This window comes from Haemaphysalis longicornis, unplaced genomic scaffold (assembly GCF_048455015.1).
Source record: "Haemaphysalis longicornis isolate Haplotype H1 unplaced genomic scaffold, Haemaphysalis longicornis Haplotype H1 scaffold_9, whole genome shotgun sequence".
NCBI lineage: Eukaryota > Metazoa > Arthropoda > Arachnida > Ixodida > Ixodidae > Haemaphysalis > Haemaphysalis longicornis.
Genome location: NW_027526460.1, coordinates 46,830,948 through 46,857,051, shown reverse-complemented (window position 1 = coordinate 46,857,051; position 26,104 = coordinate 46,830,948). Strand labels below are relative to the sequence as shown.

Sequence of the window (26,104 nt, the reverse complement as noted above, 5' to 3'; positions counted from 1 at the left end):
TGGCTTACCTGTTGCTACAAAATAACTTTACATGCGGAGATCGGAGTCGTCGGTGGCATATACACGTTCTACGCCAACTGGGAAAGCCTGGCAAAAGGAACTGCCAACCAGCATTTTCTCCGAGGGTGCGTGGATCCAGGGGCTGCGGCATGCGCTGTAACTCCTGAGCCTTCACCTGAATCCCGCCCTGCACCGCAGTCCACGTTCTGCCCAGTGCCGCAGCCCGGTTCTTGCCCGTCGCCACAGCCTAGAGCCATCGCTGCACCAGGAGGAGCCGCCTGCCCTGTGCAGCATGACACGCCGCCACCTCCAAGCATGGTGGATGGGCACATTGGTCTCTATCCTCCACAAACTGTCGAATCTCCTTCCATCGAGTCCTCGGCTTTGCAACCCCTACTTGCTGGCGAACTGGCGACCAAGCAGGAAGCTTCAACCTCGTCCATCAAGGTGTCTTCGGGAGGGCGAGCATCGTAACAGGCCGCGTCGCAGCACAGCCCTCCGTGCATGAAACGGCAGGCGTGTGCGTTCGTTGATTTGAGACAATAATCCCCTACCAGGGTTTCACCTCCGTAACAAAAGCTGACGTCATTGTGTGGGGAGTAGCAGGAGCCCGTTGACTTCTGATTTCGTTTGGTTCCGTTCCTCAAGCACATCGTAAGAACCCCCCCCCCCTCCCTCCGCCTGCAACTTTCTATTGAGGGCTTACACGTCAGTTTTAATCTCAAGGGGGTTACACGGGAAACAAGAACAGAAAATTGATCGCCTCCAGTTGTCATTATCTGGAAGCTTCACACTTAGCCAGATTATTGTCAATTATTGTCAATTCCGTGAATTTTTTCTCCCTGCCTTCAGCCGCGATGCAACTCGGCCATCCACATCAAAAGGCCGTCGACTCTGGCTTTACGCTAATAGTATATTACAGTGGTAGGAGACGTGGCGTTACGTGTGGCCCGGATACGCCGCACGGCGGCGTTTAGGTATTGTGGACTAATGCGACGCTGAAAGTTGCTGTGCAGGATATGAAGGCACGAGAAGTCATTGCGGAGCTCCGAAATATGGGGCCCTCAAAGTCTCATCAAGGTTGTGTGTTACGCGCTGCTGCCGTAAAATTTACGCCTATGTTTTGTCTTCTGCGTTGCCGAAATGACACCCTTGTTGTTTTGTGCCCTCGTTTGGGATGTCTGCATCGCAGTTCAACGTACTTTCAATCGCATTGGAACGTTCTCGTAGCACTCCACCAACTTACGTAACATTACCCCTGCCTTATTTATACTTCGGATTAAAACAACCGCGCTTCATTTTATCGAAAACGCAGTTCATTTACGCAATAATTTATCAGTCACTCATTTTATCGATCTCGCCAGGCGTCACAAGTGAAATAATTCACGTTTTCATTTGTTCGTCGTGTGCTGGAATGGACCTTGGCTCTTCCAAGTAGATGCAGTGCCAATCAAAAATGTGTTTGGCACAGCTCTGCCCAGTTTTTTTTGTCATGTTTTTTGGTTTTTGTCATGGCATTATAACGTTGTAACCATAATAAAATATTTTGGTCCCACTGTTTAACCTTTTTCCAGAATAAAGCAACTTGTTTTACTGTTCGTCAATCCTGTAGTAATGCGTAAGCACAACTCACAAATTACTTCGCTCAGTTATTGAAGAACGCACTCTTTAAAAAGGCCTGTGTCTGGAATGTTGTCCGACGGTACTATAAGCACTCCATTATATCGACGTCCACCGTCGTTTGGCAGTATACGTGTGAAGACTGGCAATCTTGGAAATCTACGTGTGAGGACTGGGGAAACAGCGGAGCTGGTAGTCTTCACTAGCTTCAACTTGAATTTTCTTGACAATCTTGGCAATCTACTTGTGAAGACTGAGGAAACAGCGGAGCTGGTACACTACACTAGGTTTAACTTGGATTTTCTTAGGTCTGCCCACCTTATCGGTAGATCGACAACTGATGCAGGCGAGCGCACCCCATCTATCTCAACTAGAACACCTGCACATCAGAGCTTACGTCATCACTTGGAGCAGCCAACCCCGACGCGTTCCTCTCCCCCCACCCTCCCACTTACCCACAATGCGCACTCCCCACACGTGCTCGTCGGCTCCTTGCTTCCTCGCCACCCCCCCTCACCCTTCTTGACCTAGCATTTTCCTCCTCCACACTGTGCTGCGCCATACACGGATGGAACTCAAGCTGAAACAGCTCCTCTTTTACAATGCCGCGTCTGGCAATAGTAAACGTAACCTAACATCACCGACTCCTAACTCATCCCACATATGCTACTCGTCTAGGCAACAGCATCACGCTATATACTACCCCAAATCTCACCTTCACCGAAAATTCCACAGAAGCCACATTGTCTTAATTGTTACGAAAAGCTTCAGTGACCATTACATCGTGTAGAATACAATACCAGCATGCCACCCACGCCTCCAGCGTGGCAGAAAGCTCCATATCATGGACTGGGATACGTTCCGACTTTTCCGCTAGGTGGTCTGCGACCCTACCAGTAGCCCCATCAAGGATACCAAGGAATGGGTAGCAGAACTTCACGAACACGTCAATCTGGCAACCAAAATCATATCAGATGAAGCTGGGCTGACTGATGTTGATAGTCGTCTATTGCACATATGGGAAGACTAGACAAGCACACAGAGCCGACTACAACGCCAAAAACACAATCACTCTCTCAAGAGGCGACTGGCTCGGCTCAATAACAAAATTGAAGCACATGCAACCAGGCTAACCCAGCAAAATTGGGAAGGAAGGAAGGACGAAAGACTGTTGAATGCTTGCAACAGACACAGTGTGTGCACTGCGCCCGGACGTAGCCACTCGTCGATCCCGACGTCATCCCTACTCGGACCACCCCTTCGCTACTCGCTACGGGGTTGGACGCCACTGCCCCGTATACCGGAGGGCGTCGCCCCGCAGCTTTCGCTCCGGTGCTGCTTTTAGAGGGCCGCCAGGACCGGCTGGACGACTGATAGTTGAGTGTCTTTGTCAGAACTGCGCACTGCTTCTTGGATCCACGGGGGTAGGTCTATCCTGGTTTCCGCCTCATTAGGTCGCACTTCACAGTCTCACAGTAAATGGGCGGTCGAGGCCCTAGCATTGTTACACAACACGCACGTGTCGTCCGTATAGAGTTTTGGCTGTATGTGCTTCATGACGACCGGGGTCATCAGTGAAGTCGTCTGCAGCTGTCTGAACGTGGGCGCTCCCTCCCTGGTTAGCTCGGTGTGAGGCGGTGCCAGAACCCTCCTACTATTTCTATAATATTTGGTGATACCCTAAAAGGTATCGTACCTGTCCTTCGTCTCGGTCCACCAGTCTGCAGACGATTACACTGCTGCCGCGCGGCCAGCTAATCCTCGCGCGACTGCGTTCGCCGTCTCGTTGTGGTTGGTGGCGAGTTGCCACGCGGGGAAAGAGGTATCGGAGCAAAATTGGGAGGTGCTTTGCGGTCGCATGGAACATAGTATGGGAGTTGCCCAAGCGTGGAACACCCTCCGCTCTTTATTATACCCAGGAGGTCGAAAAACTACACAGCAGAACAAACTCAAAGCCCTGCTGTAATTACAATGCCGGTATGTGGGTACTCAGACCACACAGCCCCTACACAACACCGGTAGCCCTAATCCGGAACTGGACAGTCCTCTCACCGTGTGTCACAAGTGCGCGTGGCAGCACGAGGGCTACACAGTGAATCCGCTCTGGCCAGAGTAAAATTTCTCAGAAAATTTTTCCTAGTCGAGATGACACCTCTGGAAGCTCTCACAGACTACACGAACCATTGCTGGGACTCCGGAGTGGAAGGCAGCCTAGATTTCTCATCCCATAACCCGGAAAAAGCCTTCACATAGACATTTTGCGGCCCATTTCGCTCACAGCTCTCACAGACTACATGAACCATTGCTGGGACTCCGGAGTGGAAGGCAGCCTAGATTCCTCATCCCATAACCCGGAAAAAGCCTTCACATAGACATTTTGCGGCCCATTTCGCTCACACATTGTGTAGGGAAACTTATGGAGCACGTGGGCTTAACCCGTCTCCATCGTTACATATAATCTTCGCAGCTATTTCCACCCTCTATGTTAGTTTTTCGGCAATGACTGTTTGCACAAGATGTCATGCTGCAATTACAACATCGAATCATGAACCTCTAGTAATGCTAAGCAGAGGAAACTACAGCCTTCGTGGCACTCTACCCGAACTTAAGCTTTTGATCACGTCCGGCATGATGATCTTCAACAATCTAAAAGACCTCCATGTGGGCCCTGAAACGTACGATTACATTAAGGCCTTCCTTATGGACCGCATGGCGAAACTTGTGGTTGGGGGCATGGAATCGGCTACCATTTCCCTTGGTAATCGTGGAATCCCTCGGGGATCGGTCCTATCGCCATTTTTATTCAATGAAGCAATGATAAAGCTCCCTTATATTCCCTCTACTATCCCGCATATACGTCACAGTTTATACGCTGATGACATCACGCTATGGACGGCTGGAGGCAGTGACGCGCACATCGAAGACTGCCTACAACAAGCTGTCGACATGGGGGAAGCTTGCGCCGGAGAACGCGGTCTGATGTGTTATCCGCAGAAGTCCGAACTTCTCCTCTACCGCCCTCCCGCAAAGCGACATCGTCCAGGAACTCCAGACTTTCAGCTCACATTACAAAATTGCGTTATTCCCATCGTACCGTGCATACGTGTTCTTGGAATCCGCAATCATCAATCAGGCTCCAATACGGATACCATCAAAGCCCTTTCTGCAAGTTCACTACAAATAAGCCACCATATTTCACGAATCACACACCGCTACCTGATCCTGTTAGTGGAAGCCTTTATTATAAGCCGTATCACGTATGTCACTCCATACCTCAAGAAAGCTAACAATGTAAAATGGACCGAATAATACGCAAAGCCTATAAACTGGCCACGGGCATTCCCATCGCGGCATCCTGCGCACGTTCCATGGCTATGGGTATCCATATTACTCTAATGGAATTTGTAGAAGCGCAGTGCACAGCGCGATACCAGCGATTATCTAGCAGTCACACAGGACGTCTTCTATTCCAGAAACTAAGCATTCCGTACGCCAACCAACATGGAGCCAAGACTTCGCTCTCTCCTCACATTCAAAAGGCCATCTACGTTTCCCGCATACCCAGAAACATGCACCCGGTGCACCGTCCGGATTGCCGACATGCCCGAGCATCGGCCCCGTCCAGCGTTTCAGAGATGACATTGACGTATGCTACGTTGACGCCATTGACTACCACCCTACGCGCGCTAGCGCCATCGTGGCAATACGTGCTAAAGGCAACTCTGTGGCACCCGCCTCTAATTACACTAATCACGCTGAGGAAGGAGAAGAGGCCACCATTGCGCTTGCCGTCGCCTCTAAAATGGCTGAAGCCATCGTGAGCGACTCTAAAACACCTATCCGGAATTACGAAATTTGCAAGGTCTCTAATACCGCCCTACGCATCTTACGCTCCGTCCAAACCGCTCATATGCCCAACTTGTAAATAATCTGGACACTGGCCCATGCCTCTCTTCCAGACAACGAGCTAGCACAGGAGGCGGCCCGACGTTTGAGCTCCTGGGATTGCCCTGATGACGCTGGCTGGCACCAGGGGGCTAGGGACAGGCTGGTTACTGACCGGGACATCGCTCAACCATAGCCTCCTCTATAACTATGGCTCAACACTATCGCATCGAGCGCTAGAAATATCCCGCAGCGCATCACATGCCCAACAGACGGCAATTTGTTGTCTGGCTTCAGCTACAGGCTAATGCGCTCCCCAATCTTGAAACATTTAGCCACATATTTATCCTTAATTTTACAATGATCAATGCAAGTGGTGCACCCAGCGAACGCACTCACTCACATTATTTGGGCTTGTCATGCTCAGCCACGAACTCTAGGAGCACACTTACGCATTAGCAGAGCGGTGCAGTGGAAGACCTCTTTACTTAGCTCCTGGTCCAAAATACAGATCACACTCATCCAACTGGCGGAAGATGCCACTGACGCCCCAGGGCTGCAGGCCGCCATCTGGAAGGGAGGAATTTAGGTAGGCCCCCACTTTCCCTTCCTCCTTTCACCCAGTTGTGGGCAAAATAAAGTCATCATCATCATCGCCATGGCCGATATTTGAGCAATAATTCGACGACGTCTTCAGGGAATATTTTTTTTTGCGTGCGTGCGCCTGTGTTCTGTCGTAAATTTGAATGTATTTGCTGTAACGTGACTCATGTACATTGTAGGATGTAATATTGTGAGTGTATTTTGTGATGTATGTAATGCAGCATGTAAGTTGTAGAATGTAGTATAGTGATGTATTCATTTTGTATCGGCTATGCATTTCTTCTTTACGCTTGACATGATGGTTGTTATGTCAGTTTTCTACCCCACCCCATGTAACGGCCCAATCGGCCAACAGTACCTGGAAATAAAAAAATAAAAAATAAAAAAAATATTGTAAATGAAAACAAAGTAATAATTGGTGAGAGGTCCGGTTTACTGACATTATTTTTATTTTTACTCAACGACTCCTAAAATTTTCTGCATCCATTGAACATTCCCTTTCCCCCTTTTGCCATAATTACAGCGTAAATTTCCTAAAAAGGGAAAATTCCCCGCTCGAGCGGATCACTGTTTTGTCCTTCTATCACCATAAAGGGACACACGGACACACATTTATTGCCTTCGTCTCGTTTTTTCTTGCGCTGTTTGGAACTTGCGAGATTCCGATTTTTCCTTAATTATTCTACGCATGGCACGTGGGTGGGCTTCACTGAATGCCAATCTCCGCCGCTGGCGGGGGGCCTTACGAGTTGGAAGAAGTTGCGCGAGGCAGCCCCATTTTGTCGCGCCCACCGCCGACCCGAACAGCAGCAATGCCCACCTTGTCGTTCATGCAGGCGACCCTCAGCATCTGCATTGTGAGTGCATCAAGCCAATTTCTTGTTCCCCCTCAATTCCCTTAGCCCCACTTGAGAGCATCAAAACATTTCCTAGACCTGAGCTGATAGGCGGTTGTCACACCGCACTTGTTTGAGTACCGCTGACGTTCTAATGTACTCGCACTAGCCAGCATGCTTGCGAGTCAGTATCTAACGATTTTTTATCGTCGGCGTGAGAGAGTGTCTTGTCAGAAAACGTTGCGTGCACGTTCACGTTATCAGACACAACGTTCCACGTCCGATGTCGTCCCTAAAGGTGCGATGTTAAAATAACGTGTTTTACTAACCAGCCGCGAGTGCAGCTTGCATGTCATCGCCTTCTCTTTTAAAGAAAAAGCAAGGGAGGAAGCGTTCAGGTCGCTCTTTACGGTTTCCGTAATAGCGAACAGACCTATACGCAAAGCCCCAAGTGGTAAACTGCTAGCATAAAGCACCTGCTGCTGTCGTGCGATAAACATAGTTTGTCGTGTTGGTGGGGTCGAGTGATGCTCTAATCTCTGCATGTGTGGATGACAGGAAAGCCGAGTGTTTTCAGTTGTGGGATCATTGCGCCAGTTCGAACCTCCCGCTTCTCTGATAAAGCGCAGACGCTGTACAGTGTTTGTTTGACGTTGAATGTGCTAACGTCATTTGAAAACCATGCGAGCTTTAGTATTTGGAATGAAGTTGAAGAAGATTTTTAGGAACAGAGGCCCTATACTCTACTGCACAAATTCACGGTGAATTCACCGTTTGTAGCGTGAGCGAAGCGTAAGCATTCAGTCAGGCTATGCACGTATGGCCATAACGACACGCAGTGTAATTTGATGCTTCGCTTACAAAGATCGCAGGCAAGTTATGAGATATTGTGCTTTAAAGATATAAAAACACTTGGTATGTGTTAAAAAATGGCGTCATCTCCACTCCGTGGATGATGGCGAGGGTGCGGAGTACGGGGACTCGAAATGTTTTCCAAGTTGATTCCCCGAGTGACATTCGATTTGCGCCCCCACCGTCATTCAATTTGAGCCTTCTGTTGCACCTTGATTATTCCCTAAATGAAACTGTAAGCCATTTGACTCTCGGGTACTGACTCAAGGTCGTAGCCCAATGGGTATGATGGCTGACACTAACTCTGTCTGGTCTACCAGACACACGCTCGAATCGTGTTGGTGCCTGCGTGATTTTTTGCGATTGTAAATGCTATGCGCACGGACGCGAGCGAACATTGTGCGGTCCTACGGTACTCCTTATCTAAAAAATCAGGGCGGCAGCTGAGGCTGGCAAAAAAAAAAACACATTTCTTCCGTTTAAAATTCGCTTCAACAACACAAAGCACTCAAGTAACGTTGATTCAAAGGCGAGTGAAAGGCGGGTGTTAAGCTAATAAGCTAAAGAACCTCACGCAATCTTTCTTGCCCTACTTATTTACTTCTTTTCATCGCTTTTAGTAATATAGCTTGGCTCTATGCTCTAATTCAAGCTTTGTTGCGTTATCACCTTCTCGGTCGTCACCTCCGCCACGCTATCATCTGCACCTATCGTACAAGTTCATGGCCTGATCACAGAAAAATACGTCCGGAACGGTCGGTTGTATGACGCGGAAAGAACAAAAAAAAAAAAAAAAACGCTACGCTAGATAACGCCGTAGCGTATACGCTACGTAGCGTATACCGATGCCGCCGATTCACTCATTCGTCAAGCTCGACCTCGGTCAGCGCAGTAATGAATAAAACAGTTATTTTTCTGTTATTCTTCTCTTGAATTCGATCATGTGCCCATTTCCTTACTAGGAGAAGTTTGGAGAAATACCATGAGCTGGGTTCTTTGTAATAGAGAGGCTTGCACTGCCCCGTTATGGTAATGATATACGCCAAAGAAGTAATTGCTATTTTATTGTCAAACGTAAAATACGAGACGTTATTTTTATGCGTCGTTATCGCTGACTTGGAAGCAGTCAGAACTATTATTTGTTTGGCTAGAGAACAGTTTTAAATTGTGCGTCGTGCGAAACTGCGCCTGCTGCAATTCACGGAAGTTTCATAATAGCGGAGTTGGATGAAATTTTTTGCTCTATTTTACGGCGACAGCAGCCACGATTTACAAGCTGTTACGTAACACGACATGACTTTTACTCAGCCTGCCTTAGTTGCCAGTATGGGACGTTAGTGTTCCCACAAAATGTTTATATTACGTCACGCCTTCTCAGCCAATCACAGAGAGGGCGTGACATACAAGCCGTATTGTTGTTGAATAGCAAAGGCAGGCCTACATTGTCATGCCTGCTGCATTTCGTCTAGATATTCATTGTCGGCCAAAGATTATGCGCTTTCAGTACAGAAGAATACGGCAAACTGTATAACTGGTACCAGCGAAGGTCATTAAATATCGAAATAACAAAAGCACACAATACCGCTTTGTCAGCAAGAAACACGTGACCAAATTAAAAGCCAATCATCAAAGGCTTTCCCAAAATTTACAGTTCACGGTGAATGTAGTGCGACGAGAATAGGGGCCCAGGCATGCAGTTGGCTAATCTTCTGGACCATACACTCGGCCTTTAGTCATTTTTCGCGCATGATGCGCCCTCTGCGGTGGCAACCCGTCCGCAACATTGTCTGCTTGCGTAAGGGGTCGTTCGAAGCAGATTTAAAAATAAAACGCATTTACCGGTACTTGGGATTGATCCCACGAACCAAGCGTTCTCAGCTGGCGTCACCATCACTGGCACCTGCCGGCTACTTCAGAAATCCATTGTTGCACTGCAGAATGTCGTTCGCAGTGGGGATGCTACTCAGTGCTCCGGTTCTTTGCTTAACCCCCCCCCCCCCCCCCTTGCATCATTTTTTCACCAACAGCAATTTGCATTGCACAGAAAAATTGTTTACCATACACGGGCACAACTTAAGAACGCCAAGGTTGATGATGATGATGATGATTTCTATTGGTTTCCCCTTTGTATCGGGGTGATGACATGTCATCTTACCAAAAAGGACTAATATACTTATGTTTTACACTTTTGGTTCAATACTAGCGCTGCTTAGGGAAGTTGCCGCTGTGCCTCATCACCGCAGCCGGATGTTACTCCGCGCGACGCAAGTAGCGCATTGTTGGGAATATTTTGAACATCGTACAAGCCGTTGTCGGGATTTTTTAGACTTAATATGCCTATACACTACTGCAGCGACGAAAAATCAACTACGCGAGAAAAGGGAGACGAAAGCACGCATTCATAGCAGTCTCCTTTCAAAGCGCGCGCGTCCGTTGACATCCGGGTCCGTCAGTTAGGCGGAGTGATACCGTACATGGGCTATATCCGTTGTTAATGGGACCCTGCAACACTTTCGATAAGCGCTTTCTCTCTTTGCTTCGTGTCTGGAACCACTGCGCTATCGCTATCACGGAGCGGCGCTGCGTGATTTGCTCGTCGCACCAGATACGCCTCCTATTTCTGCTTTGTTTTTTGGCTTTTTTTTAAAGTTGCTATCGAAAAGCGTTCATTGCTGCAACTGAAGGAAATCCGACAAACAGCCGCTACATGGCCTTAATGACGTAAATCTAGCGGTCGAAGAACGTCAACACCGGGAAAGAGAAAAATCCTTTGAGCGAGTTTCCAAGTTATCTGATGGGCATACAGCGGTAATTTTTGGCTGAGGTACTTTGCGACCCCCTAATATAAGTTTTGGGTGGGATGGGTGACTACGTTCTGCAAGCATTTAAGATTTCAGAAAAAGTTGAAGGAAAAGTATCCGGGTCCCTTTAACGTTTCCAGAGTATAGCTAATAGTGGCTCCCGCGCGTGTAGTAATGCGGGCGCGAATAAGAACGGGGATTTGGGAACACATTTGTCTGAGCTGGGGCAGACAAATGTTCACAGTTATTAGTTTCTGTATAGCACCAGTTCTTTTTTTTTCCTTGTTTTATTCCCGAACTTTTATCATTTTGTTATGACGCTGTCAGAGCCTTTAAAAAAATTGTTCTGGCGAAGAGCGGCCCTCACTTCCAGACAGGAGCCACTCGGTAGCCCTGCTCGCACGGCGCATGACGCGAGCATGTAAGTTGTATTTTGTCCTAGCCACTCGACGTGGCTACTGCCTACAACAATCATGACGACACTGATATACACAACCTATATTAACTATTGGCGTATTCGGTTGGGTGCTCCGGTCCTCTTGCTCGGAGCCGCCAGATGCCAAGGCGGCTCGAAATCAGAGCGCCAGAGGCAGCGTACCAACCGAATGCATCGGCGATCTCGGAGCAGCGCGCAGCGGCAGGAGGAGCGGCAGGCGCGTGCGCGCTCACCCAAAACAATTGGCTCACCGCTACTCCAGTCCGGCCGTGGTAAACCGCGGCGTTTTGTGTCACGTGACCCGTCCTCCCGGGCAGATTGCGCCACGCTCTCACTTCGAAGTCAGAGCGGTTGGGAGCGCTCCGAGTCGGAGGCTGACGCTCCGAAAGAACCAACCGAAGGTAGTTCGAGCGCTCGAATTCTACCAACCGAAGGCGCGGCCGCTTTTCAGAGCACTCCAGAGCGCTCGTAAATGCCCAACCGAATACGTCATATATAAGCCCAACCAACACAGAGCACTTACATGTCTTTGCAATAGTTGACAGTGAAGCAGTTCTTGGCTCGGCATTTCTTTTACGAGCTGCGGTTATGCGGTCGCAGCGATTTGAGGATGTCGTAGACTAGCGCCTTCCTGCCGACGCCTATTGAAATCAATAGTGTACTGTCTACGCTTTCAAGTTCTAATCTTGACATTTTCCCATTTGACTTCGGCGCTTTCCTTGTGCGCTCTGAAAGCTGGTGTTTTATACGGAGTAGTAAAGACACTTACATCCTCTGCTTTCTTTTTTTCCTTTTGTTGCGCGCTGCGAATTTTTTAAAGCCCGGCCGGTGTCATATAACGGAAGCTCGCATGATACCGAGATGGTGTTGACATCGCGCGCTACTACGCCGCGGAAACACCGTATTTTTATCGATTTTGGTGATTCTACACACGACTTTTATGATGACGTAAGCAGCGCTTACTCCGGCAACAATTTTTTGTCATTGGATTTCAGCACCGAAAGCGAAAATGCGCCAAACCGGTCCAGCACCTGATACTACCCTGTTCAAGGCAAACCCTAGAAAATGCAAAAGTGTTGAAACTGTGATTTGTGCTACGTAAAAAAAAAAAAAAAAAAGAAGTGGAGCAGAAAACCAATGTTTTCTGCGAAGCATGTATGGCGAAGCTATGTTTCGAAGAACTGTTTTGCCCTGTGGCACGGAACCGACTAGTGATAACATTTTTTTAAGTCAAGAAATTTTACAGTTAGAATGTATATCTTGAATTTTTCTGCGGATTTTTTCTGCTTCGAGCAACACCGACATTTTTGCTTACTTATGTGTTCGGCGCACACCTTTTCTGTACAGCTTTTTTTTTCTCCTTTCTCCAAATAAACAGTTCTGTTTGAAACGATCACAACTGCAAAAAATAAATGGACTCTTCTGCAATTCTGTATCGTACACTTATATGAGGCATATTTTTTACGACCAGGAAAAAAATCGTTTTCCAGACTATCCAAGATCACTGCTTTTCCCGCTAGCAGGAAAGTGCCAGCGAGGAGTATAAGCAAGCACCAAGCACACGTGTAAAAGCACACCAAGCACACTACTCTGTATGGTGGCCATGTTTATACTTGCCGACATTTTCAAACAAAACTAAAGCATTAAGCATATTTGAGGCAAGAAATCAGTGAATGAGTGATATTTGTATTGTTCTTTAAATGAAAATGCATGGCTGCTTTATTTTTGCAATAGTAAATAATAAAATACGCCGTAAAAAAAATTAAACTGCACGTTGCGCCTCCTTGTGGCGGTGTTCCAAGTTAAAAGTAACAAAATGTTCTAATAGGTGGCGCGAGCAGTGTAGCATGACAAAAATGAATTGGCGCGAACGGGAGTCGATCTGGTGGCTTTCACAAGTTCTATGAAGCTAAGCCTTGCGACTAGGGGACGCCAGATAGCCTCGATGTTGACATCAGGGTCATTCCATGCCAAACGTCCCAGCCGTAAAGTCGACCATCACGGATTTATCCAGTAAAAAGTGTGGCTCATCCTTACATGGTCCGCAATGCTCACTCGAAGTAATTTTGTCCAAAAAGATTTGTTTCTTTTTCTAGCCACTTTTTTATCTCGACGGTTTAAAGCAAAGTTAGGTCTGGCAATAAATAATAAAAAATTCAATTCTTTTTCAATCGCCATCATTTTTGCGTGGACATCATGTTAAAGCCATGGACTGCCCTATACAACGTTTTTCTAAGATTTTTGCATTTTTAAAGACGATAGTCTTTCTTGGGATACTTAAACCCGGGAATTTTGGTTTGTTTGTCTGTCTGTCTGTAACTCGATTTAGCCACCCGGCCAAAGTGAAAATGTTACTGCGCAATGTCTTATATACTCACAGCCAAATGTAAACGTCTAAGCCGGTTTATATGTTCATACTTGTCAACTTTGTTTAACAAAAAGAAGATATTACGCAAATATAAGACACGAAGTTAGTACACAAGGGATATTTACAGTGTGCCTTTATTAAAAAAATCCTGGATGCTTGGTTTTTAAATAGAAAATGATATTCTACATCTACTGCAGAACAACGAGTACCACCTGCTGTTGCGCGCACCACCTCCTGGAGTCATATGAGAAATCACGCGGCAACAGCAAAGAAAGGTTCCAGTAGCTAGGTTTTACGTTTTGCTTGGAACGTACGTGGAGCACGGCAACGCGGTCCTATAAACCTTGAAGTCGGCCGCCTCGATTCACGCGCGTCTCCGCCGTACTGCAGCGCTGGCATTGAGGAACTCCACCTGTAGCAGTGGAACGCGGTAAATTCAAATCTCCTTGAGCAAACCTTTAGTGTGTTTACCTTGGGATCAGCGCGACGGAACAGGAACAGCATGAGAGGCGAACGGGAAAGCGAAGGGGGGAATTTTCTTGGCAAATGTCTACAAAGACTATCGTCTTTTGACATTTGCAACGAAAGGAGCAGATGCGCGGCCAATTTTTTGCTCTCGGTACACCATTCCGAAAATACGCAAATTGCGCATTTGAAACTTTTTTAGCGAATACAAGCGCACTCTCTAAGCCAATGAATCAGTTCTTTCTAAATATCATCATTGTGGACAATTCGTTAAAAATATATTGACACTCAAAACAGGAGAAATGTGCGAGAAAACATTTGTCAAATTTGGGGAAAATTCTTTTGTGGCCCATATTCACCCCTAAATTTCGCATTGTTGTGCTCGTTGTAAAAGTATCAAATACAAGGCATTCGCTAGTACACATCATAGCAGTTTATTTCGGAAAGTTTAATCGAAACAGTTTTTGTTTAAGCAGAGAAAAAAAAATTTGAATTTTAACACCGACATTTCACCATGGTGTTCCACAGAGCGTCCTCTCTGCACGGCATGCGCCTGCCTTCATGAAATACGCCCGAGACAGCGGCTTCACGCTGCAAGAATAACTTCCTCTGCAATGGTATTTCGTAGAGTCAATACGGGAAAGAGGGACAGTTCTCCTGTTGGTGGGAAAAGTACAACGTGGACAGAGAGAGAGAGAGAGATAGCTTTCTTCATTGGCCCTGGTGGTGGTGCGCCCGTTCAAGGACCACGTGTAGACTCAACGGCTGGCTGGACATGAGTCCTACAATCAGTGTATCTCATTCCCGCTAACGCGTACAAATAAATCTGTTCAACGCAATGACTCGGCCGCTGTTCGCTTCCTCACGTTCGGTATACATAGGAGAAACCAGGCATACCTTTAGCTACGTCTTTCCAGAGAAGCCCAATTTTGCAATGAACAGCACGCGTGCCAAATTGGATGACAAGGCAGTACAGGCCAGATAACTGGCATTATGCACAACTATTGGAGCGTGATACAGGACTGTGTATTCAATCTCATCGCCATGCTATCCGCAGTTCAAATCAGGGAGGTGACATCTTCTTTAGTAAACCGCAACGATAAGCAATCGCGAATCAGGTCGCCCGCAGTACAAGGGGTTCTACGCTGTGTGGGTTCGGGTCACTAAGTATTCTTTATCGCATGTTTCACGTTCCGACGACGGCTTGAGTAGAGCGACTTTGCTTCACTGCAAAAGAAACGGAGTCCCGTTGCCTGCGAGTTTCAAGCGGCCATGGATGGATTGTTTTGACAGGAAAATCATGCGCTCCGCAACCCTCTTGTTTTTTTCAATGGCCAATGATACGTTGTTTGCTGAGAAATGAGCAGTTAAACCTGGCGGTTGCTCCTGCCGTTTCCTGATTTGCAGAATTTTCCCCCTAGACTGGTAGTGACTCCATCGTTGCCACCTTCGTCAGTGCCCGCACTCATCGGGTTCCACTTTTATTGCAAAGACTAGAAGCTAGACGGAAAGTCTTTGTGAGGTCAATTTTAAAATTTTTATGGCAGCGTCTTCGCAAAGTCGTTCGTCGAACCGCGTTCTGTCACGATTACCCTGGCGAAACTTCCCTGGGAGGTACTGCTACATGCAACAGGTGTGAAACATTCACATGAACAGGATCGCGACGAAATTCTCTGCAGTTTCATTTCAACTGGATTGCGATAATATACTGTTTTGCGTCTGGTTGTTTTGTATGTTTTAGAGGCCACCATGCATGGTAGGTTACCGTGCGGTAACCCGAAGTGTGCATCTTTTGACGGCGCTGGAGTGCAAGGCGAAAAGTTTCTATGAAATCGGAAGCGGCGCAAATTCAGCGTGCTTAGGCACAACACGCTACTGCAAAGAAACAAGGTTACTTACCTCCGCATTCACAAACAGATGTTAAGGATAACTTGTGCCTCTTGACACTGTTCGGTGCATCAACGCGTCTGAACAATCACATTTACGCTGAAAGGGCACCCTTTCGCAAACGTGATGCCCTTTTCCGCGCTCCAAGTAGTTGAGAGCGTGCTACCTGGGATACTGCATCGGGAGGCGACATACTTCGTTCTCGCCGGCGGGGACGGCATTAAAAATTGCGATCTTGTCTTGACGAGACAAACCTTTCCGTATTTGGGCAGCAGAACACATCACTGATTAAACGACACCCCAGATAGCAGTGGAGACTCAGGCGTGCTTAGCACCTACCCGAAACTGAACACACGCGTGGAAACGCACGGTAGTTTGCTGTGCGGGCAACATTAGAGCATTCTTCCACTGATTTTTTCAGAAAAAGGGCAAACAACAATCACTCATCAGTGTAGTGAATTCGTTACATCAGGTTTAACTGTCGCAACGCCTTTCTTCCGTAGAGGTCACAAACGCACGGGCTTTAAGGGGGGTGGCAATCCGTCGAATCCAGGAATTCATTACATAGACTTTCGTTACATCCTCGTTTACCTGTATGTATGCTTTAGTGGTCCCTACGTACGGTAGGCTATCACGCGTAAACACGAACTATGTACTTTTTGACTGCGCTTTGAGTACAAGGCGAGAAATTTCAGAAAAAGTGGAAATATGATATGTCTGTAATCGAAAGAAGATGTGGATAACAAAGGAGGTTGTGTTAGCTTCAAAGCAGCTACGCAGTATTATGCGCACTACTTGATTTTGATGATGCTGTAATGACGCTATGTGCGAGTTGTGAGACCCCCTGCCGCAATACCGTAGGCAATAACCATAAAAAAAGATAATACAGAACCTGTTTGAGTTCTCGGGTATTATTTCTACAAAAATATAATCCGTTTATTTCGATGCCCCTTGTCTTAAAGGTGGTTATATGGCTTGGTTCTATGTATTTCTGTTGTCGGTCAAGGAAACCTCCCGAGGCTAAACGTGTTTTTGAAGCGCAAGGCGCTGGAGTACGACAGTCCCGGTGTGTGTGTCCTCTTGTGTTTCAAACGGCCTATGATGTGGGAGTTGAGCGCAAAATTACAGAACACATCGAGACGCTCGTTTCCCTGGGGACTTGGGCTTGGGACCTGTGCTTGAGCGCAGCACAGGTCCAGAACTCGTCGAGAAAGGATTTCTTCTATTTATGCTACTTAACTCACAGGATGAAATGGTCCGAACGGTAGAAAGACAAAGGATAAAGTTTCATGCTTTTCTGTTTGCGTGTCGAAAAACCTCCTTCCGACAAAGCCACCTTTATCGCGAAGGCTCAGCAGGAAATGGGTCTAAATGTATGTTGCGAATTCTTTGAGGAGTACTACCGTCAGCACTAAAATAAACTTTGCTCACGAGAAACGAAATTTGCTCATACCTTTCACGTGACTTCTACTGTGTGGTAAAAGCTTAGCTGGGCATCCGCTTTAACCGAGTGAAATAACATGATTTATTTTTGTCTTCCAGGTTGTCAACGGTTTCTGGATTCTTTTTTACGCTATACTTGGCACAAGATTCTGTGAAAGTAAGTACGTGTAATAGGCGTTGTGACGCTTTGGGCCAACAGAGACCATACTTTTCTGAAACGGTAAAGAATGCGACAATAATTTTAGCACGAAAGTGTTTTATTCCCGGGTACACGAAGATTTCACACACGTCATATCTGTCACGGAAGGGACGGCTGAACAAGGAAGCAAGCAGCCTGCAAAGGGTGCACCCCTGCACACAGTGTTCTCTTGCAGGGAAGTAACCTTTGGTACTAAAGAGTACGTTATACTTAGGGTTCTTTGTTTTCGGGTTTTATATTTTACACGAAAGTGTTTTATGCCGGGACACACCAAGATTTCACTGACATCATGTCAGTCACAGAAATGATGCCAGTACACCTCTGCCGAAGCTACCCGCCAGCAGGACGTCTCTCTCCAAGCACACCCACAAGGCAGCCGCCGTCCCGCAAATCATGCTCGGCTGCTGATTTCGCTGTGCATTTCACTTTCGTGTTTTACAGGTTCCTATGACAGAGGAACCAACTACAGCATTTTTACTTAAATGACATGCTCGTTCTTTTAATTACGGTGCATGCGGTGCTCGCTGAGTCTAAGGGAGAGCTTACGATGTGTAGAGAGTGTACAAAGTTTATTACCTAAATGCCACCCAATACATCTGAGGTCACGTCAGCTTGATTGTAGGTCCAATGAGTAAAACGAACCATACTAACTGGCCTTCCTGAGAAAAATTTAGGCCAGGCCAACAAGCCATCAGAAAGAACATAGGAACTACGATGCGGCATAAAAAATGAACGCCCTATTGTGAAAGTAAGCGTCGTTTTGAGCGTCTTTTTCATCCCTGGCGAAGGTGCTCTTTCTCTGGACGCCCCACACTAGTTCCACGGTTTCCCGACCCCTCCAGGCAACTCCTGAACCTGGAAATAGTGAATGCATCTGCCCGCCAATACCGCGTCGTTTCAAAGTGACGGCCGTAGTTTTAAAGAATTCGTCCCCCAGAAGTCTGCTGTGTGATTTCTTCACGATAAATTATTGTCATGTAAAAATTTGTTTTAGTTTTAGTTTTCCATATATTCAAACCAACTCTATGGCTAAAAAAATTACACCATCTTCCCGTGGGGAATCCTGATGAGGATGCGAAGCATCGTGGCGGTTCCGTGTGGTTCCATTGTGTTGCCGTTATGTTGAGTGATCTGGTTTTTACTAGCGCCAGAGGGAATTCCGCGTCCGGGTCCACACCGGTGGCAAAGGCACGCAAGTGTTGTTGTGTTACGGTGAGTAGGCGGTGGTTCTCGAGGCGCCGAAACTCGTCCATCATGTTCTTGTCGATGCTGTTTCTGTGGTAGGATCGGTAGTCTCCGTCAGCTTTGGTGAGGTAAAGGTTGTTGACATTGGTGCACCGGCTGAGAGCAATGTACACGCCCTCCTCTTCGCAGCTTTGTCTCCTCGTTCTTCTTCTTCTTCGGCGGTTCCCCTACGGGAAGATGACGACGGTGGTTGAATGCGAACCTATCTCGTGATGGATTCTTTGGATGGCCTATCCCTAGGAGCATCCTGCCACAATCAGCATCAGAGGCGCTGCGGACGGGGCTGGTTGAGCTGCAAGGCGCGTGGCGCTTCCCGCCCACAGCTTTCATACGGGAAATTCAGAATCCCCCTCTAAAGTTTTCAGTTCGTCGTTTCCGTTGACGTTCAGCTTCGCGTGCCTTCGTTGTATCAGTAGCTTCTTGACGTAGTTTGAATGAGTCAAGGAAATAAGGCGCGTTTGTAGCACTTGCTCCTGTCCCGGATTTGTAGCGTAGTGGGAAGAGCACCGCGTACCTCCCGTTGCGGCCAGAGAGTCGTGGGATCGAAACCGGGCGTCGCTAACTATTTCTTTTTTTTATAGTGTAGTATCGCGGAGCTGTGGGTGTAAGGAGTAGAGTTGCGCATGCGCAGTGAGCGTGTGGACGGCGCCGCCATCAACGACGGAGGACCAGGCGATGATGCTGATTGTGGGGTTTAACGCGCCGACGCAACGTAGGCGATGAGGCGCGCCGTAGTGGAGGGCTCCGGATTAATTTTGACCACCTGGGGATCTTTAACGTGCGCTGGAGGACCAGGCGAGCCTAAGAAATGCTCCGCATTTAAAAGCGAACAAGCCTTCTGTGCTTAGACTAGCGAAAAATGTTCTTTGAGAGTTTTTAGGGGCAAAATCAAGGATTGCAATGAACCCGATGTACTCCTGCTGTCAATCCAGCACTGTAAACTAATTTTTTTTCAAGACGCGCGTGAAATTTAAACAAACGTGAGAACAACATGAAGAGATACGCGACGTACCAGCCTTTTTGGATTCTTTTTTTTTTGTTCGACCCCTAAGAATATTCAAGGGAAGCAGTCAAGCCGCCTATCACGAAGGAAACCAGGCCATTACCCCTAACGTGAAACCTGGGAAGCGGTGATATGTGCAGTGTATATGTGTATTCTTGGAGCCTTGGCGTTTTTTACCAATAAAGATGAAACCGTTTGCGGTACGGGGGTAGAGGTATACAGCTTTTCTGCAAAATGCTCCCCTCTTTCAACCCGAAGTGCTCTAGCGGGCGAGGCGTTGAAAAACAAGTGTAGTACGCGTTAGGTTCTACCACGACCTGCCGTGGTGTTTCAGTGGCTGAGGTGTTTTGCTGCTGACCACGAGCACCGGGGTTCGATTCCCGGCCACGGCGGCCGCGTTGCTGATGGAGGCGAAACGCAAAAATGCCCGTGTGTAGGACATTTCGGCGCACGTTGAAGATAAGATCCCCAGATAGTCTAAATTAATTCGGAGCCCTCCACTACGGCGCACCTCACCACCTGCATTGCGTCGGCGCGTTAAATCCTACAATCAATGAATCCCGTTCTAGCGCGAGGCCTTGGAAAACGAGTGTCCCGGTGTTTTAGTACCGTGACTACATCAAAAGACGAAGACGACAGGAGACACCGACAGCCCAAGCGCCTAAGCAGCTTTGCCCTTAAAAACATGTGCAACAAAAGGGAAAAAAATGAAATCTGAATCCTACAACGGCGCCTCAGGCTGCATCACTCGAGTATTCGTTGTACTTGTACAAAGTGGGTCACATTTTCGAAGAAAACATTAAAAGTAAGATCAGGACATGCAACTGGTTTGTTCATGTGCAGATGACCTTAAAAAGAGGTTGGATATGAGTGAGGTTGGGGTAGGTACACCGTAGGTGTCGAGGTCAGCTTGCCTCAACTGATCTCAGCCTCTATGCGTGGTCGGAGCAAAGTCGAGAAAGCCCATTGAATTTGACGATCAAGGGAAAGCCAAGGAGGCCATTTGCAGCTTCTGGCAACGTGTCTGCACGACGTTTTGGCAGAAATGCAAAGTACTCTCATGTGTGGTCTTGATATAAGTTTTATCTTGTTGTGCATGCGCTTGCCCTTCATGTGATACATTTCCCTCTCGGTGCCGGGGAGTATCTTACGTAGCGTGGCTCGCAACAGAACTGCAGTGGGGAGGCACCAGCCCGCTTGCAAACGCTTGCGTGGGCGTATGAGTGTTTTTTTTTTCGTTTTTTTGTGTGTGTCGGTGCGCGCGCACGCGTAGTATATATACTAAAATACCGTAGTACACTAGGGCGTAGTATACGGTGAAGTGTAGTCTAGGTGGCGACGGCTCGCTGCTTCCGCGGTAATAAATATGGCTCGAACTCGTACGGACGCGTCGCGTTGCCTCTCGAGCGCGGTGATGCGTTACGTAAAATGGACTGTGATGCTAGTACAGGGCCGAGTAGGCGGCGAAAGAGGATGGAAAGAAAACGGTGGTGGCGGTATTCCTATGATGGGGAACTTCGAATAGAGCGACAGGCAGCCAGTGCCCCACTGAGCGAGCAAAGGTGGCCGCTGAGACATTCAGAGCGCAAGGCAAGGTTGGCAAGGTGCGCGGATAGCAAGAAGCGGGCGAGGAACGTTGAACAGAAGTCTTTTTAAACCGGAGTAAAACGTGCGCGTCAGGAAGTTCTCAAATTTGCAAAGGAGAAAAAATATGATGCTTACGCATTCCTAAAGGGTCGATGAAGACAGTTTATTGATAAGACGCCTTTCTCCTGATAACAATGACCCCAACTTTATCGTAAACTTCGGACAACTAAGGAAGCTATAAATGAAAGCATGTTAAGCAGTGGCGACTTAATTGATACTTTCCAGTGAAGTTTCTATGGCTTTATAGAACGTCGGTTGTTCGCTTCGACCGTAGGCCTGAATTATAGCCAAGAAACATGACTGGACGATTGTAGGGTGGCTTTGTAATTCGTAGCATAGTATCCCCGGAATGATGAAGTACAGTTAACAGACTGTTAATTAAATTTTGATTATGGCCCATTGTACATCTCTCCTGCCCATATTGCGTCAATGTAGCGTGAAATTTCAAAATTTTGCCCTACGTCTAGCGTTTTTTGGTTTCAAAGCGTCTTTCGCGACTGTAATGCAGCTCAGTGAGGTATTGAAGCCTCTTTCTTTCAAATTAAAGAAACTTGTACTTTGTCTCCATGGCCCCTCGAAGGACCAGCGATGAATCTTCCAAAAATTTCCCTTATTGATTCCGCGCAGGGCTTACCCGCATTATTCACGGGATAAAAATACGCTCGGAAAATTTAGGGCGATTGCCACTGTAACCTGTACAAAGTTGATGGGGTGTTCACGTCACGTGTATTTGGAGAAGCTGGACCCTTTCAGCAAGGCCAGGACACTACCGGCCGATTCACTGGACTTAGGCATCACCTCACCTATGACCTATCGTAACTCGGCCCTGAATACGTTTGTTTCAATGTGTAGCCGCCAAGTGGGGCCCATGGGAAAAAAAACGAGCTACGCCGACAGCCTTGCGATATTTTGATCACATGTGTGCGGCGCTTCCAAGGTACTTTTTTTGAGTCACCCTTCTATGTTTCAAGAGACGGGCGCAACCCTTCCAATGTGTTGGCACTCTCGCAGGTATTGATTGGCCCTGTCTACGCCCGAGTTTCTTTTCCTAACGAAAGTTTGGGCGTAGGCCTCCGTACTACTCGGACACTTTAAGCGTCGTACACGGACGAGTCGGTCGCTTTTTCAGCCAAAGTTTCCGATGATGTGTGTGAAATTGCTCACGACGATCCGTATTTTCTTTTGCAGGTGATGAGTTTTACGAGATTATGTTAAATGATTCAAGGCAACTGCAAGAAAACGCCACGAGTGACCCTGATCCTTCACCGCTGCTAAAACAGGCCCAGGAAACCACCACCGCCCGGAAGATTCAAGGGCAGGTTAGCCATGGTAATGTGCGGTTACATTATTAGCACCTTCGCCAATCGGATTCCCTACGAATCAGTCGCAGGCCGCTTCAGGATTGCAAAAGTATCAGTCCCTTAGCCGAGTGCCTGCAAAACCATTATTCCTGGCGGAAATTAGAGAGGTGCTTGCGAAGTTTCGCAGTCAGTTACTTGGTCAGTCAGTGTCCTCATTATCATCATCACCACCTCCAAACTCTGTGTTTACTGCAGAACTAAGGCTTCCCCATGTGACCCCCCAGTCATTCCTGTCTTGTGTTGGTCTAGTTCATTCTTTATACCCAAATATTCTGGTTTCATCTCGCCATCGAGGTAGTGGTCTCCTTTCCTTCCAGTTCCATCTCTTCCTAGCCACTCTGTTACCGTGACGGTAGCCCGTTTGCCAGTTATCCGTATTTGATGCCCATCCCATGCCCACTTGGTTTTCTGGAATTGAAGTTGCTACCTTGCCCCCGCATAAGTTATCTGATATGGATTGCTCGTTTCCTTCGTGTACCCGAGCGCCACTCTTACTGTTTATTTATTTGGGAGCGCCCACCAACAGCACAAGGCCTTATTGGGTGGTGCGCTAGAAGTACAGGGCGGCACACAGACGAAAAAAACAATGAAGTATGGATACTCGATGCGAACTGCAGGGAATCACCCTTCTGGTCAACTAGTGACCCGAGATACCTGGTAACGAAGCAGGCATACGAATATACAAGGCGCGACGGGCGCGTAAGTTTCTTGAACTTCGACTCGCTAATCTGGGGCGGCAGATGGCGCAGCGATGCAAGTTTGCGCCGCACCTTCACGCGCATCAGATCCCACCAACTTTTGCGACCGACAGTACCAACACGGCCCATGGGTCCCATGTAATTACATGTAAACAAACCCTGCTCCCGCTTCTCATCTACTGTAACCCCCTTAAGCCGGAGTCTAGGTCGTGGAACTAAAGACCCGAAGAAGAGGGCACCTAAATCAACTGACGTGCTTTAAAATTCTTCCCATGGTGCGCTCTGAATTCGTGAGGGGCCGAACTTGAATCGGGTTCTATTTCACTTCTTGTAGCCTCCTCTAATTACACGCTGAGGGGCGGGCGCTCGTGTTAGCTTCAGTTGGAGTTTTCTCCCCATTTCGCCCATGTTTAAAGCCCAGCGAAAGCACTATTCTTTGCGGCGTGGACATTGCGTAGTGATCTGTCACGCCATGTTCACAAGTTCGATCCCCGTCCCTGTCGAGGTTTTAAGAGCGGAATCTTTACTACTCTACATCTTTCAAGGTCATTCGTCTAGCATCAAGTGACCTTCAGCCACCGGCGCGCAAGCAACGCTTTTTCTTTTCGTACCTTCGCTGGCTCGGAGCCTCTCCGGCGGGGCCGTCTATGCGTGCGCTTCAGTGCAAACGAATCACGTGACTAGGCGGGTGAGGTGTAACGGCTGCTTTGCCCGCGCTTGGTCCGTCAGTCTTGGCTTTGATCACGCGGTGGTTAGGGTGACTGTGGGCGCCGTTCAGCGCAAGCGAAAGGGAGAATACAATGATCCAGAAGATAAAGCCGCACGGAAGGCTGCGAGATCTCATAATACAAAATTTCACGAAATACTGTGCATAGTCCTTGTTTTTGGTGTTGATGACTAGCTGCAGAAATGTTCAAAATGAGCCATTTCTCATTCAGTTAAATGAGGTGCATGGCACGTGCATTTTCTAAACCTATCGGTGTGGACAGCGCCGAATTTTACGCCGCATAATGCATGCAATGCTTTCGCAGTAATAAAAAGACTGGCTAGTATTGACCCGCAGAAGGCACTAATATTAAAACTATTCTGGACACTTCCAGCTTTTTTCGGGTGCTCTGCGTAATCTCAGTGGCGCCTAGTACTTCTGCTAAACAGTTTACCGAGCTACCCATGATAAGAGATCGACAGCGCGTCACGATCACCATGTTGGCGCAGGGGTCTGGTTGGCCTTTGACATCGTCTTTATTCTTGAGACTGCACTCAACCTCGTATCTGACCTGGTCATGGATGTGACCTTGTGCTCACAGGTACGTCGAGAACTGCGCCATACATTGCGGTGCTTCCTGACGCTTGTTTCCGGTTGGAATGCAGCATTCGTCCTTGCTTATTGCTGTGCTGTAGTGTTTCAGATGAATTACCGGTTCGCCCAATATTGCACATCGCTTAACTACCTTCCTAACGAGCTCGTTGGGCCAATATCTTGGTTACGAAAGCTTGGTAGCCTAGGGTTAAGTAGACGGCTTGTCACTGGACTGAAAATAAATGGAACACCTTGGAGAAAAAGTTTTCTTATAACAGTGTGAGCATAAATATTATCACCTGTTTTAAAGACGATAGTCTTTCTTGGGCTACTTAAACCCAGAAATTTTGGTCTGTCTGTATGTCTCTGTCTGTCTGTCCGTCTGTCTGTCTGTGACTCGATTCAGCCACCCGGCCGAAGCAAAACAATGCCTGCGCAATAGTCTTATATAGTCACAGCTAAATCTACCAATCTATGTCCGGTGTAAGGTTCATACTTGTCAACATTGTTGAAGAAGAACAAGACATTACTCAAATATGAGACAAATCAATACAGAAGTGATATTCGCAGTGTTCCTTTGTAAAAAAAATCAAACATGCTTGACTTTTGCGAAATTAAATACTTCATCAACTGCAGAAGAAGAATTCCCTCCGCCGTCGCCTGCTGTCACCCGCGCCACTATAGCTTCTGGCGCCATTTTAAGAAATCAACCGGCAACAGTTACGCAAGGTTCCACTAGATAGGTTCCACGTTCTGCTTGCAACGCACGTGGAGTAGGGAAACGCGGTTCTATAAACGTTAAAGTAGGGCGCCTCGATTAACGCGCGCCTTCGTCGTACGGCAGCGTTCGCATCGAGACCGGTTTGGAGCAGTGGAACGCGGGAAATTTAAAATGATTTAAGCAAACCTTTGGCGTCTTTACCTTGGGAGGAGCGCGACGCAAGAGGAACAACATGAGAGGTGAGCGGGAAAGCGAAGGGAGGCATTTACTTCGCAAAAGCCGATAAAGACTATCGTCTTTTGACGACATTTGCAACGAAAGGAGCAGATACGCGGCCAATTTTTTCCATACAAGTTTGTTTTTACTTTTAACACTGCATGCTAAAATGAATGGACTTTTATTGATGTCCAAAATTCTCACAAAGCTGGCCTACGGAGATCTCTGATTGGTTACAGTTGCAGAATTGAACCGCCATAATATGTCCCAACAGCTAAGTGTTGTTCGGTGCGTTTCTTATTACAAACCTCATCTAAAAGCCATAGCATTTGCAACGGCTTTGAGATAAAGGCATTTTTTTGTAGGCAACCCAGCGCAGTGGGCTACATAGCCCATGGGGCGCTGCGTAGGACAGGACGAGCGGTTGGTTGCTTGGCGATAAAACTGTTCTGGAGACTTGAGCAAAGGGTCTTCCTTCATCCATAAGAAGGTAGGGCTGCCGTGCAACTTTACTCGCC

General features: G+C 47.5%; 1 protein-coding gene across 1 annotated transcript in view; it reads left to right on the top strand.

Moving 5' to 3' along the window:
- LOC144153169 (uncharacterized) overlaps nt 1-24,750 on the top strand; it is an 82,326-nt gene extending 57,576 nt beyond the window's left edge. The window contains exons 2-5 of the mRNA XM_077684817.1: nt 17,296-17,353; nt 22,479-22,619; nt 24,565-24,656; nt 24,721-24,750. Of these exons, the coding sequence (XP_077540943.1) occupies nt 17,296-17,353; nt 22,479-22,619; nt 24,565-24,656; nt 24,721-24,750 (321 nt within the window). The remainder of the gene's footprint in view (nt 1-17,295; nt 17,354-22,478; nt 22,620-24,564; nt 24,657-24,720) is intronic.
- The last annotated feature ends 1,354 nt before the right edge of the window (nt 24,751-26,104 follow it).